Source organism: Rhinatrema bivittatum, chromosome 8 (genome assembly GCF_901001135.1).
Source record: "Rhinatrema bivittatum chromosome 8, aRhiBiv1.1, whole genome shotgun sequence".
NCBI classification, from domain to species: domain Eukaryota; kingdom Metazoa; phylum Chordata; class Amphibia; order Gymnophiona; family Rhinatrematidae; genus Rhinatrema; species Rhinatrema bivittatum.
In genome coordinates this window covers 64980188-64995663 of record NC_042622.1, presented here as the reverse complement: position 1 = coordinate 64995663, position 15476 = coordinate 64980188, and the positions used below count along the sequence as shown (strand labels likewise).

Here is a 15476-nt window from a genome sequence, read left to right as displayed (position 1 = left end):
GTGTTGGTGCAGCAATGTCAGTTTTCTGACATCTGTACCATGCAGCCCATTTTTGTTCAAGTATCTCCTGATTGTGCATGTAGAAACACCCTCACTGCTTTGTTTCAGAGAAGCCTGTATTCAGTAGAAATTGCTTGTGAGTTTTTCTTTGCATCCCAACACATTTTCCTGGCAGTTGTATCTGAAATCTTTCTTGGTCAACCTGACTGTGGCTTGGTATTAACAGAACCCATAGTTTTCCATTTCTTGATCAGAGTTGAACAGTACTGATTGGCATTTTCAAATCTTTGGATATCTTTTTATATCCTTTTCATTATTTATAAAGTTGCACTACTTTTGTTGCAGATCTTTTCACAATTTTTTTGCTTGCCCCATACTTAAGTAACCACCAGTGTCAGTGCAGCCCTGAATGAAATGCACAAGGGTTTCTCGAGAGCTAAGAAACTCATTGACTATTGATATACAGACACTAATTACAATCAGACAAGGTACAGGTGTGGATACTTACCTTTCATTGCCATTCAACCTGTGTGTGTCAGTTTGAGTGTATATAATCAGCCCAAACGTTCAAGGGTATGCAAACTTTTGAACAGGACCATTTTATTTCCTTTATTGCTATGGTTTGTTTATTGATTGTGCTATTCTGTAACGCATAGTAGTTTAATTTGAAAAACATTAAAAATAAATGTTTTTTTTCTGAGCACTTTTTTTTTTAATGCTACACATCTTACAAATTCTGCCAGGGGTATGTAAACTTGTGATCACAACTGTATCTGACTGCCTTTTTCTTCTTAAAAGACCCCTCTCTCCCAGCAAATTGTAATATGATTAGGAAATTATGCAAAATATTTCTCTACTGAGTTACAGATGAAGAGTTGCTGGGTCTCCAATAATATAATATGGAGTTCTTAGCTAGTAAGAACACCTTTTTCTCTTTTTTGGCTTTTACATGCTCTGTAGTGTGTGTTTTTCATAGTTAGCAAGGTTATGATTTTGACGGCTTTGTTAAAACAAATTCATTACAAATGGTGATAATTTTTCTGTTTCTTAAATTGCAATTTATTTATTTATTTTTTTTTATAGCCAAGAAAAAACAAGAGGAGGAGGATGATGATATGAAGGAGCTGGAAAACTGGGCTTCAATGTAACCACCAGAACAACTCTTGGCTTGTGTATAGAAACACAGACTTTTGTCACTTGTTGCTGTGGATGTACATATGGTGTGTGGTGGGGGAGGGAGGAAAGCGTTAAGCAAAATATTTTTCTCTTAATCTTAGTCCAGAGCAGTGGGGCTGCATTGCTGAATACTGTATAGCATGGTCTACTAAAAATAAAACAAAGGACGTCTGACTGCAATTTTTAATGCTGACTTTGTAAAAAATAAAAAAAAATATAAAGAGGAAGAAGCTAGGTATTTAAAAAACCCTTTTTTGTCTTGGCACTTGGGATTTTTTTCGTGTGGTCACACTAGCCTACAACTTATAGATGTTTTTTTCCCCAATTTTAAAAGAAAGTTGTATTCTTTGTGTATTAACATCAATATTTCAAAAGTTCATTCAAACAAAATGTTCTCCCTCCACCATTTGAAAATATTACTGTTGATTCATTGTTTTTGAAATTCTTTAAATTGTTTCCTACCAAATACCTGGGAACAGGTTTGGTTATGGTCATAATACCCATTATCTGACTCAGAATCCAGGCTGTGTTGTTAACCTAGTGAGATCATTTGTGATGACCTACCCACTGGGTCCAATTGACCTGTGTTGACTGAGAGATAAGTTGTGTTGCTCTCTGGCATGGCTGCTTCCAAGAATCCAGGAAGAGCTGCTTAATTTTATTTTAATGGTAAGATTCTTCTCAGAGGACAAGCAGGATGGCAGTTCTCACACATGGGTGGCATCATTAGATGGAGCCAGTGCTGGAAATTTGATTTCAGAGTTTCTAGAAACTTTGAGCATGTCTTACTGAGCATATGAAGCATGTTATACTACTGTATCCATGCAGTGCCCCCTTCAATCCAAGGGGGGGAAGCAGGTTTTGTGAAGGCTGACTTTCTGCTGTCCTCACACATGGGGAATCCCTAGATACAGACTGCCCTGGACAAAAAATGGGGAAAACGCCCCCAAACAATGCCAGTGGGCAAAAACTGTTTTTAGTGGTGACAAGCCATTTGTGAGGATAGACATCCTTGTATCCTCAGAGAACCCCTGTTGCAGGTAAGAAGCTCTGATTTCTTGCTGGCACCATATAATTACTTGTCCGTTGTTCTTTGCACAGAGCACACTTTCTTTTAATTCATATAAAATACCACATTTCTCAAAAAATTGTTGTGCGTTTGAAAACATGGAGCTGTAGGCTTCCCCTGATCTAGGAAGGAGAAGTTGTGCTTTCTCGTTTGTCTGTATATTATGAATTGTTTTCCATTTAAGCTTGAATGAGGGCCCATTTTGGTCCTCACTATAAATGTTCCTGTTTAATGTCAACTCTTTTTAAGCTGGTAAAAACAAATTTGAAATTGACAAATGATGCTTGGCAGATAAGGAAAGGTTTTTGTTTTAGTTATAGGTGTGAAATGTGTTCTTTGGGTTTTTTGAAACCTAGAGCTGCAGTGCCCATTGCTATCAGTGATGACTTGCGATCCATACATTAGTTTAATCAAATGAAAACTGGTTTGCACTTTCCATTAAATGTTGATTTTTCATATTTTGTCTGTTTTTATGTACTGTTTTGCTCTTTCACATAGAAATAAGGGTCAACAAACAAGCCGTATATAATACCATTTTATTGGACTAACTCAGTGCATCGGTGAGAAGCTTTTGAGAACTGCTAAGCTTGCATCAGAGTTACACTGGCTTTAAATCAAAGTGGGCAAACTTCAACTGATAATGGGTGAAAAGGTGAAGATCTTAAGTCAGTTTGTGTTGACTGTAAAGTATTTGATAATTGCACGTGTTCTCCATTCTTGTCTAATTCTGAAGTCCTTAAGAGAGTGATCTTCTTTAAAGAAATGTTTGCCTACTGCGCTGTCACTTTGTTCTTCTCTGTAATGCATAGCTGACTCTGTACTATTTAAACCCAGTATAATTGGGCTGTCTCTTCACTGACCTGATGGCTGTCAAAGTAACCACAGATGTACTGAGTTAGTCATCCATATATTTTTTGCTTATCTTTGTCAAAATATTGTGAAAGGACTATTCTCCAAGCAACAATTCATAATAATCCAACTTTCTACAAAAAGGTGGTTGAGCTGTATGAACAGCAACTGGTAACAGTATGTAATTCAGTGCTCACTTCACTGGCATGAGTATCCTTTGAATATCCAGCATTGGCTAGTGTTTCAGCAAATACTATTTGTTATGCATTATGGAATTACACCCAAGGCTTCTGATAGATTTCCTTTTCCTTTTCTTGAGTAGAACATTACACACTGCTCATCTATTAATCAATTGAATACTTTGTGACATTGTATAAACTTCAGGTGTATATTTTCCATGGACAATGTTTCTTTAAAACATAGCAAATTTTGGTTTTCCAATTATCCAGTTTCTCCCATAGTGAAGAAATATTATTTGGTTGACTCGGAAGCCCTGTTACAGCTACTGTGGGTTCTCAGAAAATACTTGGGATTCAGCTGCTATGTTTTTCTAGAATACAGGATTATTGTTAGTGCACAAAGTTCCATTTATTAAAGAATCAGCACATAAAACCAGATGCATTCATTCTATATCCTCTTAGTATATTCGCTCACCCAGAGAATATGGAAGCCTATACCCAAAGGCTAAATTGGCACTTTTAGATGGACAAATCCCAGCATTCTAAATTTCCAGCCTGATTTACTGCCTGATTCCAGCCTGATTTACTGCCCTCAAGTTATCCAGCTAAGTTGTCTGCCAGCTAACAATTTAGCTAGTGCAATTTAAAGTTAGCTGAATGACACCAGTATTCAGCATTATCCAGATAAGTTTAGAACTGCCTCGGAGCACTCCTAAAGTTACCTGGGTGCATATATCCAGATTATTTTTAAACTTGCAGTATTCAACATATAATTAACTAGCCGTTAAGCCCGTAACAACGGGCTACATTTAAAAAAAAATTTTCAGTCCATTTCCTTCCCACTCATTCTCCTTCCCACTCCCTCCCCCTCATTCTCCCTCCCTCCCTCTCACCTCCTCCCTCTAGTCTCCTCCCTCTCACCTCCCCCATCCCCTCCCCTTCACTCCCTCCCCCTTCCCGTCACTCCCCCTCTCTCAATCCCCTCCCCTTTCAGCTCATCCACAACTGGCAGACGGAAAATCTCCAGGGGGGGTCCCTCCCTCCCTCACGTGCGCCGCCGCTGCTACTGCTCCTCGCCGCCGCTCCTGCTCCTCCCAGCGCCATTTTTTTCAGACACGCTCCGCTCTGACAGAAGTGCTCGCCCGCGCATGCGCGGTAGAGCTGCTCTCTACTGCGCATTTGCGGGCCGTCAGTCAGAGTCCATTTATAAGGTAGATTATATTAAATATGTAATAGTTCAACATTAAACATTTCTAGGCTAGTGCACCCAATCCTACATGCTTCAAAAGAAGTAAAAATTAGAGCATAATGCCTGACAGCCATGCCCTCTCCCTCATAAAAGAATGAAAAGAAGGTGCTGGCCATAGCGGCCCAAGGACACTCTCTCCCTTATCACTAATATGAAAATCCCAGGCCTACCTCCTTTCCCCTCCTAAGCAGGCAAGGCCACTGGGAGCATGGTACATTCATACTGCTGCTGACAGTGTCCAGCTTTGCTCTAAAGAGTGAAAATTTTGTATATTTTGTTTACCGTGCTGTTTTGCATTTTTCAGCTGTCCATAAATATGGGACGAGTGTGTATCAACATGGTTAGAGGCCCACTCGCAGGAAAGGGTCTCTTTTCCGACTTTCCTTCACAGGAGGAAACAATCTCCATCTGTTATGCAAATTAGAATTATGTTTTAAGTCAGTATGTTACAGCATTCAGCTAATACTGAAATATTAACAGACAATGTAGCTTCCTTTTTATGAGGTATTGATACAAAAGCCATATTATAAAGCCCTAATATGTGTACTAAGCATGAGAAATTTTTTTCTGCATGTGCTTTACCCCTGCTTTTTGTATTTTCTTTAGGATTTTTTTTTTATGTGGTTCTCCAAATTGGAGTATTTTATAAGAAGTTACATAGAGACAATGAATCCCTGGCCCAATAGAACTTAAGTCTGCCTGTATACCTGATGCAACAGGAAATAAAGCAACAGTCCAAAGTTACTGTGAGTGACACAGGAGCCTGACTTTAATTCGAGTGTCCTAATTTCCTGCTCATTCCTTTAAGCTCTAAGTTGCTTGGTCTCCCATGATCTCTTAAAGTGCTTCAAATCTGTGCCCTGGAGGCAAAATCTCCATGATTGATTTGTTTGATTCTTTTCCAGCAGGGGTCACCCTTGGACCAGCTAGTGGAATGCTTAAGTATTTTCCCTGAGTACATCATCTCAATTTGCTTCTATGGCTGGTGCTCTGGGTTGTCTGGCTTGTCTAGTACACAGGAGTCATTTTTTAGCTTCTGTCAGAGCTCAAATTCCCCACCTTGAACTTTTTTTTTCAGTTTTCCTACAATTTCTGTACTGGATCCATTTTGTGGATATTGGCAATTCTATTACTGGTGCTAGCACATTCTGTATGCACCAGTCTGGTCATGTGTCAGATGTGATAATGTGAGAGACTTCTAGCAGGACTTCTCTCAAGAATTCTTGAGCAATGATAGAGAAGAAATTGAAAATGTTTTTAAAAATAATGACCATGAGTACAAGGGAAGGCAGCTGCTGCTGTAGTGACACCTGCTGGTACAAGAGCAGTGTTAAGGGCTAGTGCCAGAGGATACTTCCTCCTCCAGTCCTCAGCTGGGGAGGGTGGAGATTAAAATGGGAAAAATTGGGGCTGGGTTGAGGGAAAGACTTGGCAGAAATAATTAAACAGTAAATGTTAATGTTTAGTGTTTGTGCATTGTACACAGTGTACAAGTTTATCTTGCAGTATGTGAATTTCTAATCCACAGTTTCTTCTCTTAAAGCCACTGTTGTCTAGTAGATATTGTATTACAGGTTCCTTTGAACTCTGCATTTCACTTCCTTTAAGAGAAGGAGTAAAATAGCCATTGAATTAACTGTAGTAAAGGGAGAAAAATGTGTTCCACAGCTAATGGGTGGGCAGGCATTGAAAGTAAAAATGTGCCAGGAGATCTCTTGATTGACAGTTCTGTGTGCTAAATACTAGATCACACCTGCTTCCCAAACTGTAGGAGCATGAGCAAGACACAAAGAGGTTATGGCACTACATCTCTATAAAACATCTAGTCTATTAATGAAGAAAGTAAAAGCAAAGTGGGGCAGTAATACAAACTGAGCGGTTTTCATTAGGAGCTTAGATGCAAAATGTTTCCTGAATGAAGTCAATGCAGTCAGTAAGCTACATATACTTTGGTACTGGGGCTTAGCACAATGTTCTGTGGTTTTAGATCCATAGCTGAGATTCCATAAGGCTGTGATGGCTTCTGTTGAGTCTATTGCTGCTGCAGCTGAGCACAAGATGGTTGTGACCCAGGGAAAGGAGATTGGAAAAGAGTGCATTTCTGCTAGGACAAGCAGGATGGTAGCCCTCGCATATAGGTGATATCAGATGGAGCCCAGCACAGAAAACTTCTGTCAGTTTCTAGTGGTGGAATGCATTTCTAGAAACTTTGACTGGCACACTGAGCATGCCCAGCATGCCACTGTCCACATGGGGTCTCTGTTCAGTCTCTTCTTTTCCACGGAGCTACTGCCTCACGGTGGTGGAGCTCTTGCTCTTTTTTGTGCAAAAAGTTCCATCAAGTTCATTTTTGCTCTGCACTGGGTGTCTCTGGTTCCCTGTTGGTTTTTCTCGTTAGTCGTGAGTTTTTTGTCTCCAGTGATTGCTGGTCGTCATGCCCTTGTGGTCTTAAGTGCGTCTCCTGGTGGTGTCGGGCTTCTGTCGGTGCCCCCGGACTCTGTTCTTGACGGATCCTCTCGAAGTGTGCATCCTGTGCCTGGGGGCATCACACGATGTTCGGGGCTGTGATCAGTGCGCACAGATGAATTCAAAGGGCTATCGGGCCAAGCTGGTTAAGATGGAGAAGGTTTTCGATTCAGTTAAGTATGACTCCTCCTCCACAGCATCAATGCCATTAATGCCCAAGTACCAGGGAGAACCCTTCATCATCGATCCTTTGGTGGCCACTCCTTCCCAGAGATTTTCGGGGAAGAAAGGCTCTGGGGATCAACCCATGTCAGTCTCCTCAAAGTCTCGGACTTCTGGATCATCATCCTTGTCCTTGGCTCTGGGGAAAGACTGGGGTGAGTACCATTGGAAGTCTCAGAAACATCACCAATGGTCTCCGTCCTCACACGGTGCCAGACTTGAGCTGGCCTTGGTGCTTGCCGCCTTGCCCCTGAAGTGGCCCTGGTGAGAGGAGGCCCCATCCTTCCTAGAGTCTGGTGGCCCAAGGCCATCCTCACTAATCCCAGTGTCAGGCATTGACCCTCCTCAGCATCCTGAGAAGGAGCTGGTGTCTCCCTTCAGCCTGCCTTTTCAGCGGAGGCTTTTGAGGCAGAACTGGAGCGTCAGGTGCGCCTGGTGGTGGAATGCGCTTTGCACAACAAGGAGATGGTGCTCCTGCCACCGATGCCTTCCCTGACTCCACTGTTATCAGATGCTGGTGCCTGCGCCAATGTCTATGCCTGTGGTATCCGGCTTGGAACCATTGTTGAATCGTCTTGACATCCTTCTCAGTATTCTCCTGACACAATTATTGCTGGCACCCCAAGATTCCTTGGTGGCCTGCAGGCACCGAAGAGTAAAGTGACCAAGCCAGTCCTTGTCGGTACGAGGGACTGTCAGTGCCTTCCACACCACTGGAACTCCCCGTGCTGCTGGAGCCGCTGCCTGGTCCTCGGGTCCCCCTTTTGCCCCAGGATGTGCCCAGTGCTCCTCAGCCTACCCCTTTGGATGACCGTGATGAGCCTGAGGACCCTTGGGGAAGGGATACCTCTGTTACCTTGTAGGGGGATTCCAGTGGTCTTCCATCAGAATCCTCTCCGGAGGAGCGGGGTCAGTCCCTACTGGAGGACCTGACCATGGAGTTTGTCAAGGCTATGGCTGAAGCCATACCCTTCCAACCTATGATGGAGGAGGATGCCTGCCACAAAATGCTGGAGATTCTCCAGTTTGTGGAGGCCTTGAAGGAAGTGGTGGTGGTCCCCGTCCATGAGATTCTCTATGAACTGCTCCTTCGACTTTGGGAGCACCCACTCTTCATGGCCCCAGTGAAGTGGAAGGCTGCTGGAGTGTATCTCGTGCAGCAAGCTGTAGGCTTAGATAAGTGCTAGCTTCCCCACCAGGCTGTGGTGGTAGAGGTCGAAGACTCATGCCTTAGCTCTGCCTGGCAAGGAGAATAGAGCATGGGATGCTATGGCTAGGAGAGTGTTCCAGGGCTCCATGTTGGTGGCCCGTATCACTTCCTACCTCTTTTACATTATCCAATATACCTGTAATCTCTGGAAGTAAGTCCAGGAGGCTGTGGATGGCCTTGCCCAGCAGCCTCAAGAAGCCTTTATGCCTATTGGCCGCCAGGGCCTTGAGTGTGGGAAACACAAAGTGCGTGCAGTCTACGACATCTTTGAGACAGCGGGCCGTGTAGCTGTCTCAGACATCTCAGTGAGGCCTCTTGCTTGGCTCCGTGCCTCAGACCTTCACCCTGAGGTTCAGGACCGGCTGGCTGACCTGCCTTGCAGCAGGGATAACCTTTTCAGTGACAAGGTGAAGGATGTAGTTGCACAGCTGAAGGATCACCATGAGACCCTCCAGCAGTTGTCAGCCACTGTCTCACCCTCTCCATCGGTTTCCAAGAGGTCTTCCCGGCCTGGGCTGAGGAGGCCCTTCTACAGACAATGGGAGTACTACCCTCCTGCCCCTCGCTCTCAACCACAGCAGATAAGCGCTAGGGGCAGATCTTGTCAGCCAGCATCCTAGGCTAGCCCTGTTATGGGGTTTTGACTGGCTGCAAGGGCACATGAGCAAGTGGTATCGACCAGTGCCAGAAGACCTGCTAGTCGGGGGCCGGATCCACTTCTTTGCGGACCAGTAGCAGTCTGTGACGTCAGATCACTGGGTACTGTCAATCATCCGGCATGGCTACAGGTTGAGTCTCGTGACTGTCTCTCCTGAGCCTACTTTGGGGTCCCATCTCACATCCAGACTTGCTTGTAGTGAAGCTCTCTGCCCTTCTAATAGCTGGGCAGTACAACCTGTTCCTTGGGAGCAACAGGGTGGGGGTTTTAGTACCGTTATTTTTTGATTCCAAAGAAAACAGGAGGTCTCCGTCCCATTCTCAATCTGTGAGCCTTGAACAGGTTTCTCAAAAGGGAAAAGTTCAAGATGGTATCCTTAGGCACCCTATTCCCCTCTTGCAAAGAGGGGACTGGCTCTGCTCCCTTGACCTGAAAGATGTTACACCCACATCGAGATCTCTCCCAGTCAGCAGAAGTATCTCCACTTTGTGGTGGGCTGCCGGCATTTTCAATATTGCGTACTCCCGTTTGGCCTGGTTTCTGACCAAGGATCTTCACAAAGTGCTTAGTCGTGGTGGGTGTCTGTTTACATCAGCTGGGGATCCAGGTCTTTCCATACCTGGATGACTGGTTGGTCAAGAGCAACACTCTTGACCATTCAGGTACTGGCACACCTGGTGTTTTTAATCAATTACCCAAAATCCCATCTGTCCGTCGTCACGGCTGGATTTCATAGGAGCCGTGTTGGACACGACACAGGCGAAGGCCTTTTTGCTCCACGACAAGGTCTGTACGATGCATCCCCTGGCAGGGGAGATTCAGGAGAGCCAACTAGTGCTGGCACAACACATGTTGCAGCTTCTGGGGCACATGGCCACAACAGTCCATGTCACCCCATTCCGCCGTCTGCATATGCGCCGAGCCCAGTGGTTCCTGCATTCTCCATCCAAGATTTCTGCGTCCGCATCCAGGTTTCCCCCGCTCTCGGATTCCCTGGCTTGGTGGAGATCCCCATCCAATCTGGAGCAGGGTATACCATTTCAGACTCCCCCAACCCAAATTATTCTTAACCACAGATGTCTCACCTAGGTTGGGGAGCCCACATCATTGACCTCCACACCCAGGGTCTCTGGACCACCCAAGAAGCCCGGTGTCAGATAAATTTCTTGGAGCTGCGGCCAATCCAGTACGTGCTGTGGGCCTTCTGGAATCACCTGACCAACCACGTGGTCCTCATTGGAACAGACAACCAGGTTGCCATGAGGTATATTAACAAGCAAGGCAGCACCAGATACTTCCTCCTCTGTCAGGAGGTGATGCAGATCTGGTCCTGGGCTGTGGCTTAGGGGATGTTGTTCTGGGTGGTGTACTTGGCCAGGGTGGAAAACATGCTGGCATACAAGCTGAGTGGCATCTTCTGTCCCCATGAGTGGTCCCTGAAGTAGGACGTGGTGGATCAAATCTTCCCTCTCTGGGGAACCCTGGGCATGGATCTATTTGCTGCCCCCTGCAACAGAAAAGTTCCTCAGTACTGCTTCCTGTCCAGAACAGGCGTCCAGCCAGCTATGGACAACTTTGCCCTCCACTGAGTCATGGGCCTCCTATATGCGTACTCTCCACTCCCGTTGGTAGCGAAGACTCTTTTGAAGCTTTGCCAGGACCAAGGGACCATGATCCTCATAGCCCCCCTTGGGCCGAAACAGGTTTGGTTTCCACTCTTGCAGGAGCTCTCCTGGCTGGACCTAATCTGTTTCAAGACTGCCCCAGACCTCATGCAGGATCAGAGCAGGCTACACAGCCCCCAACCTCCAGGCCCTGCCCCTCATGGCATGGATGTTGAGTGGTTTATCTTGCAGCCTCTTGACCTCTCGGAGGATGTATTTCCAGTCCACGTAGCTTCAAGAAAGCCTTCCAGGAGGAAGTCTTATGCATTGAAATGGAAGAGGTTTAACGTCTGCTGTGAGCAGAAGAAGCTTGACCCCCTTCTGCCCGATTCAGGACCTTCTGGTTTTTCTGCTGCACCTCTCTGAGGTTGGGCTTAAAACCAACTCTGTGTGCATCTCAGTGCCATAAGGTCTTACCACCAGGGGGTGGATAGTTCACCCATATTGGTGCAGCCAATTGTGGGGTGGTTCATGTGTGGGTTACTTCAACTGTGGCCTCCTCTACAGACCCTAGCGATGTCCTGGGACCTTAATGTGTTGGCGTGGCTGCTGAAACCATCGTTTTGAGCCGCTGCGCTTCTCGGCGCTCAAGTATTTGACCTGAAAGGTCATATTCTCGGTGGTAATCACATTGATGTGCAGGGCCAGTGAGCTGCACGCCTTGGTGTCTTATCTGCCCTGCACAAGATCTTTCCTTGACAGGGTGGTTGTGCGTACCCACCCTAGGTTCCTGCCAAAGGTGGTGACAGATTTCCATCTTAACCAATCCATCATCCTGCCTACTTTCTTCCCTAGGCTTCATTCCAACCAAGGCGAAAGGGTGCTGCACACACTCGACTGTAAGAGAGCATTGACCTAACTGGACCGGACGGCAGACCATAGGCAGTCTTCCCACCTCTTTGTCTCTTTTGACTCAAACAGGCTGGGGGTGGCTGTGACTAAGCAGACTCTTTCCACCTGCCTAGCGGACTGCATCTCCTTTTGCTGTGACCAGGCGGGACTGCAGCTGGGGGCCACGTCATGGCTCATTCAGTTACAGCCATGGTGACCTCAGTGGCTTACCTGTGTGCAGCCCCAATGGGCGAGATCTGCAAGGCTGTGACATGGAGGTCTCTTCACACATTCGCAGCTCATTATTGTCTGGTCAGGGACAGCCGCTGGATAGCAGGTTTGGCCAGTCTGTCCTCAGGAATCTCTTCCAGCTGTGAACCCAACTATTCTGCGTATGGCCTATTTTTGGGTTCAGACTGTCCCTGTTGTGACCACCAGCACCTCAGTTGTTGTGCCCGTTGGCACCTAGTTTGGTGTCTATTGGTCTTATTGGATTTTGGGTCCAGTCTGTAGCTAGGGATTCACCCATATGTGAGGACTACCATCCTGCTTGTCCTAGGAGAAAGCGAAGTTGCTTACCTATAACAGGTTTTCTCCTAGGACAGCGGGATGTTGGTCCTCAGGAAACCTGCCCCCCACCTTGCAGAGTTGGGTTTTCTTGGTTTGTTTTATTTTTTTCATAATCTACTCAGACAGAAGAGAGACCAACACATGGATGCATGGATAGTGGCATGCTGGGCACACTCAATGTGCCAGTCAAAGTTTCTAGAAACAGAAGTTTTCCGTGCTGCGCTCCATCTGATGTCACCCATATGTGAGGACTAACATCCTGCTGACCTAGGAGAACACATGTTGCAGGTAATCAACTTTGCTTTCTGCTGCCACCAGATCCTGCCGTAATGCTTCAGTGGTATTCAACTTTGGCTGGCAGGACTTGGAAAACCTTGGCAAAAATATGTGCTGCTGAGTCTGCAGCAGATTGGCAGGATTTGTACTGCTTAATTACGATTTCAGCAGGTATTCATCCCCTGCCCCCCCCCCCCCCCCCCCCCCCCCCCCCGAATCCTTTCTGTTCTCTATCTGCTGCCTACTACTGATGTCTGCTTGTAACAGATTCAGAGATGGACAGATTGAAAACATAAGCCCTTTTTGTTTCATAAAGAATGCTAGAAAGCAAAAACAGCAGCCTGGAGAAAGCACTTCCTGCAGCTTTTATTGCTAATCTGTCATGTAAACCTAAATTTTAAGAGGCTTTCTATTCCCAGACTTATCAATTTTAGAAGTGAGGGCCCTATGCTATTCCCTAAGCCACCCGTCTTAGATGTGTGATGTTTGGGAGGAGAAGGTGTGGCCTAGAGGTTAGAGCAATGGGCTGGGAGCCAGGAAAACCACTGTTCATTATACTTCTCCCACTGACACTCCTTGTGCCCATGAGCAAGTCTCCTCCTATTTCCTCTGTACCCACCTAGATCATAAGCTTCCTGGGGCAGGGACCTATTATACTTGAATGCTCATCATATATTCAATAGCAATAATATGAATAAGTATTTTTATTTTATCCTCTATCCCTATACCAGTGTCCTGATCCATCCGGTCCTAGATGTTAAGAGCTCTTCCACAGTGAAAAATATGAAAGCTCAGTATCTATATTGTTTCTTCTGAGCCTTATATTTCTACAAATGAAAGATTCTGAATCCCTCTGTTAAGTCTGTGAACTATCCAGCCATCCTGTGTGCAAGCATTGTGGTTGTCCCTCTTGTTAACTTCTGAAGTAGAAGATGGTGATTTCCTTCCACCACCCATACACAATTCCAGTTGCTCTTTATACTTGCTGCATAACTAATTTTTAGAGGCTCATTCTATTATAACCGGGAGCTGTGTACCCTTATCCCATTAAGTGAACCCTTCACCTCCAGTTTTAGTGGAGTTGAAATTTGTTTATATTTTCATAAATATGGATTGTGAATGCCTTTTTTTTTTTTTTGGTCGGCAGCCCTGCTGAGCAGAGAGCAGCAATTTATCCAAGAACTTTCAGAAATGTGCTTGTGTTTCCTGGACTGCTGCTGGTGGTTTGGGTGTGCCAAAGGCTTCTGAAAATGATATAGCTTTTAACAAATGCAGAGTCTAGGAACTAATGTAAAGATTGTGCAAACAATGCGATAATCTGAGTTACAGAGTACATGCTGTTGGCAGCAGTGCAAACCCAGTTAAATGCCAATTTGGTTCTTGTTCACAATAAAGCCAGGTCTCTGCTGCATTTGGTGTATATTACAGTATATTTCATTCTCTGATCTTTTACACTGTTAATTACTTAGTACTTTATTTTAATAAGTCTAATACTTATTAACCTTCTTATTACATTTAATGCCCTAGCTTTCCAGGGAAGGAAGTTTTGATATGGATGAGGAGTAATTAAATCTAATCTCAGTTGTGTGATGATAATGATACATGATGCAACCAATCTGTGAGAGAGTCCTCCAAGGGCAAGAAGCACTATGTTGAAGAAAAGGACTGCTTTTGTCATTTTATTACTCTACCTCATTATGCTCTTTAATTTCATCAGGGAAAAATGTCAGGGAGTTATTTCAGTCATCTCCCTAATTATTAAGCTGCTTTGTGATATAGGCAGTGTGTTAATATAATGAAAGTGGTTGCTGTAAGGGGGTGAGAACACCCTCCTTTTATAAACTGGCATGGGCTCTCAATTTTGGTGCTGCAGGACCAGAGCTAGGGGATGGAAGGTTGGTTCCATGTTTTTTGTTGGTTTTTTTTAAATGATGACATAGTCTAGAAGAAAAGGTCTGTATGGTCTCGTTAGTTCATGTGCTACATCTTTTGACTTCTTTTAGATTGCTGCACCAAAGAGTATCATGGCTTCAACGGAATCTGGTTTGTTTTTATAACTATTTCAAATCAGAGAAACAAGTGAGTTACCCCCACAACAACCTAATTAGCACAGAGAATTTTACCAAAGTTACAATGCACGTATTGAACACACTTTCTCCTGGAATCCAGTTTTTGAGCTGTGAGAAAAGGTGCAATGTAAGGGTGAGACAGGGAAAGAAATGTGCCACTTCTCAAAAAGGCATAGTTGAACTAGAAAACTACAGAAGAGGACACCAAAAATGATGAAGGAGATGGAACAAACTTAGGCCTGGATTCATCATTCTATCGCAGAATGATGAATCCTGTGAAAACGGGGGGTAGCGGCCTCTGAAAGCTGGCAGCCTTTGCACCACTGCGGTGTCTTCCCTGCCGGCTTTTGCACCGAATAGCGCCACAGTGAAAGGTGGCGCTATTCGGCGCGCTAATGGCGACGATAAGGTTACTAACCTTATCACCGCCAGCGAAGACATTGCTGAGTCTGCCCCCTTGCTGCCCCGACTCTGCCCCCAGTATGTTATTGCACGCGATAAGCCTTTGAAAATGACTCTAAGCCCTCTGGGAATAGGGAAATACCTATAGTACCTGAATGTACTCCACTTTTGAAGTGCTGAAAAAAAGTGTGAAAAGCAGAATATAAATAAAAAAAAATAAGAACTCCCTCGTCAAGAAAGGCCAAATAGATTAGGGTTCTTCAGTTTAGAGATGAGAACTCCTGATATTGATAGATGTTTATAAAATCATGAATGGGCTAGAATAAATAAATAAATAGAGGATGTAGTCCTTGCATGTGGGTGACATCATCAGATGGAGCCCCGACATAGAACACTTGTCAGTTTCTAGAACTTTTTTTTTAAACTCTTATCAATTTCAAAATAATACAATCCAAGCAATCTCTGAAAAAGAAGAAAAAAGGACTATGAAACAACAATCGAAAATATAAAGCAATTTGATTAATTCTACATAGTCCTATCTTAGTCCACAAAAAAGAGCTTAAAAAGGACTCTAGGTACAATCAAA

General features: G+C 44.7%; 1 protein-coding gene across 1 annotated transcript in view; it reads left to right on the top strand.

The window, feature by feature from the left end:
- The window catches only part of CHMP4B (charged multivesicular body protein 4B), a 107791-nt gene extending 105088 nt beyond the window's left edge, over positions 1-2703 (top strand). Inside the window, exon 5 of the mRNA XM_029613990.1 lies at positions 1084-2703. Within this exon, the coding sequence (XP_029469850.1) occupies positions 1084-1148 (65 nt within the window). The 3' untranslated portion in view covers positions 1149-2703. The remainder of the gene's footprint in view (positions 1-1083) is intronic.
- The last annotated feature ends 12773 nt before the right edge of the window (positions 2704-15476 follow it).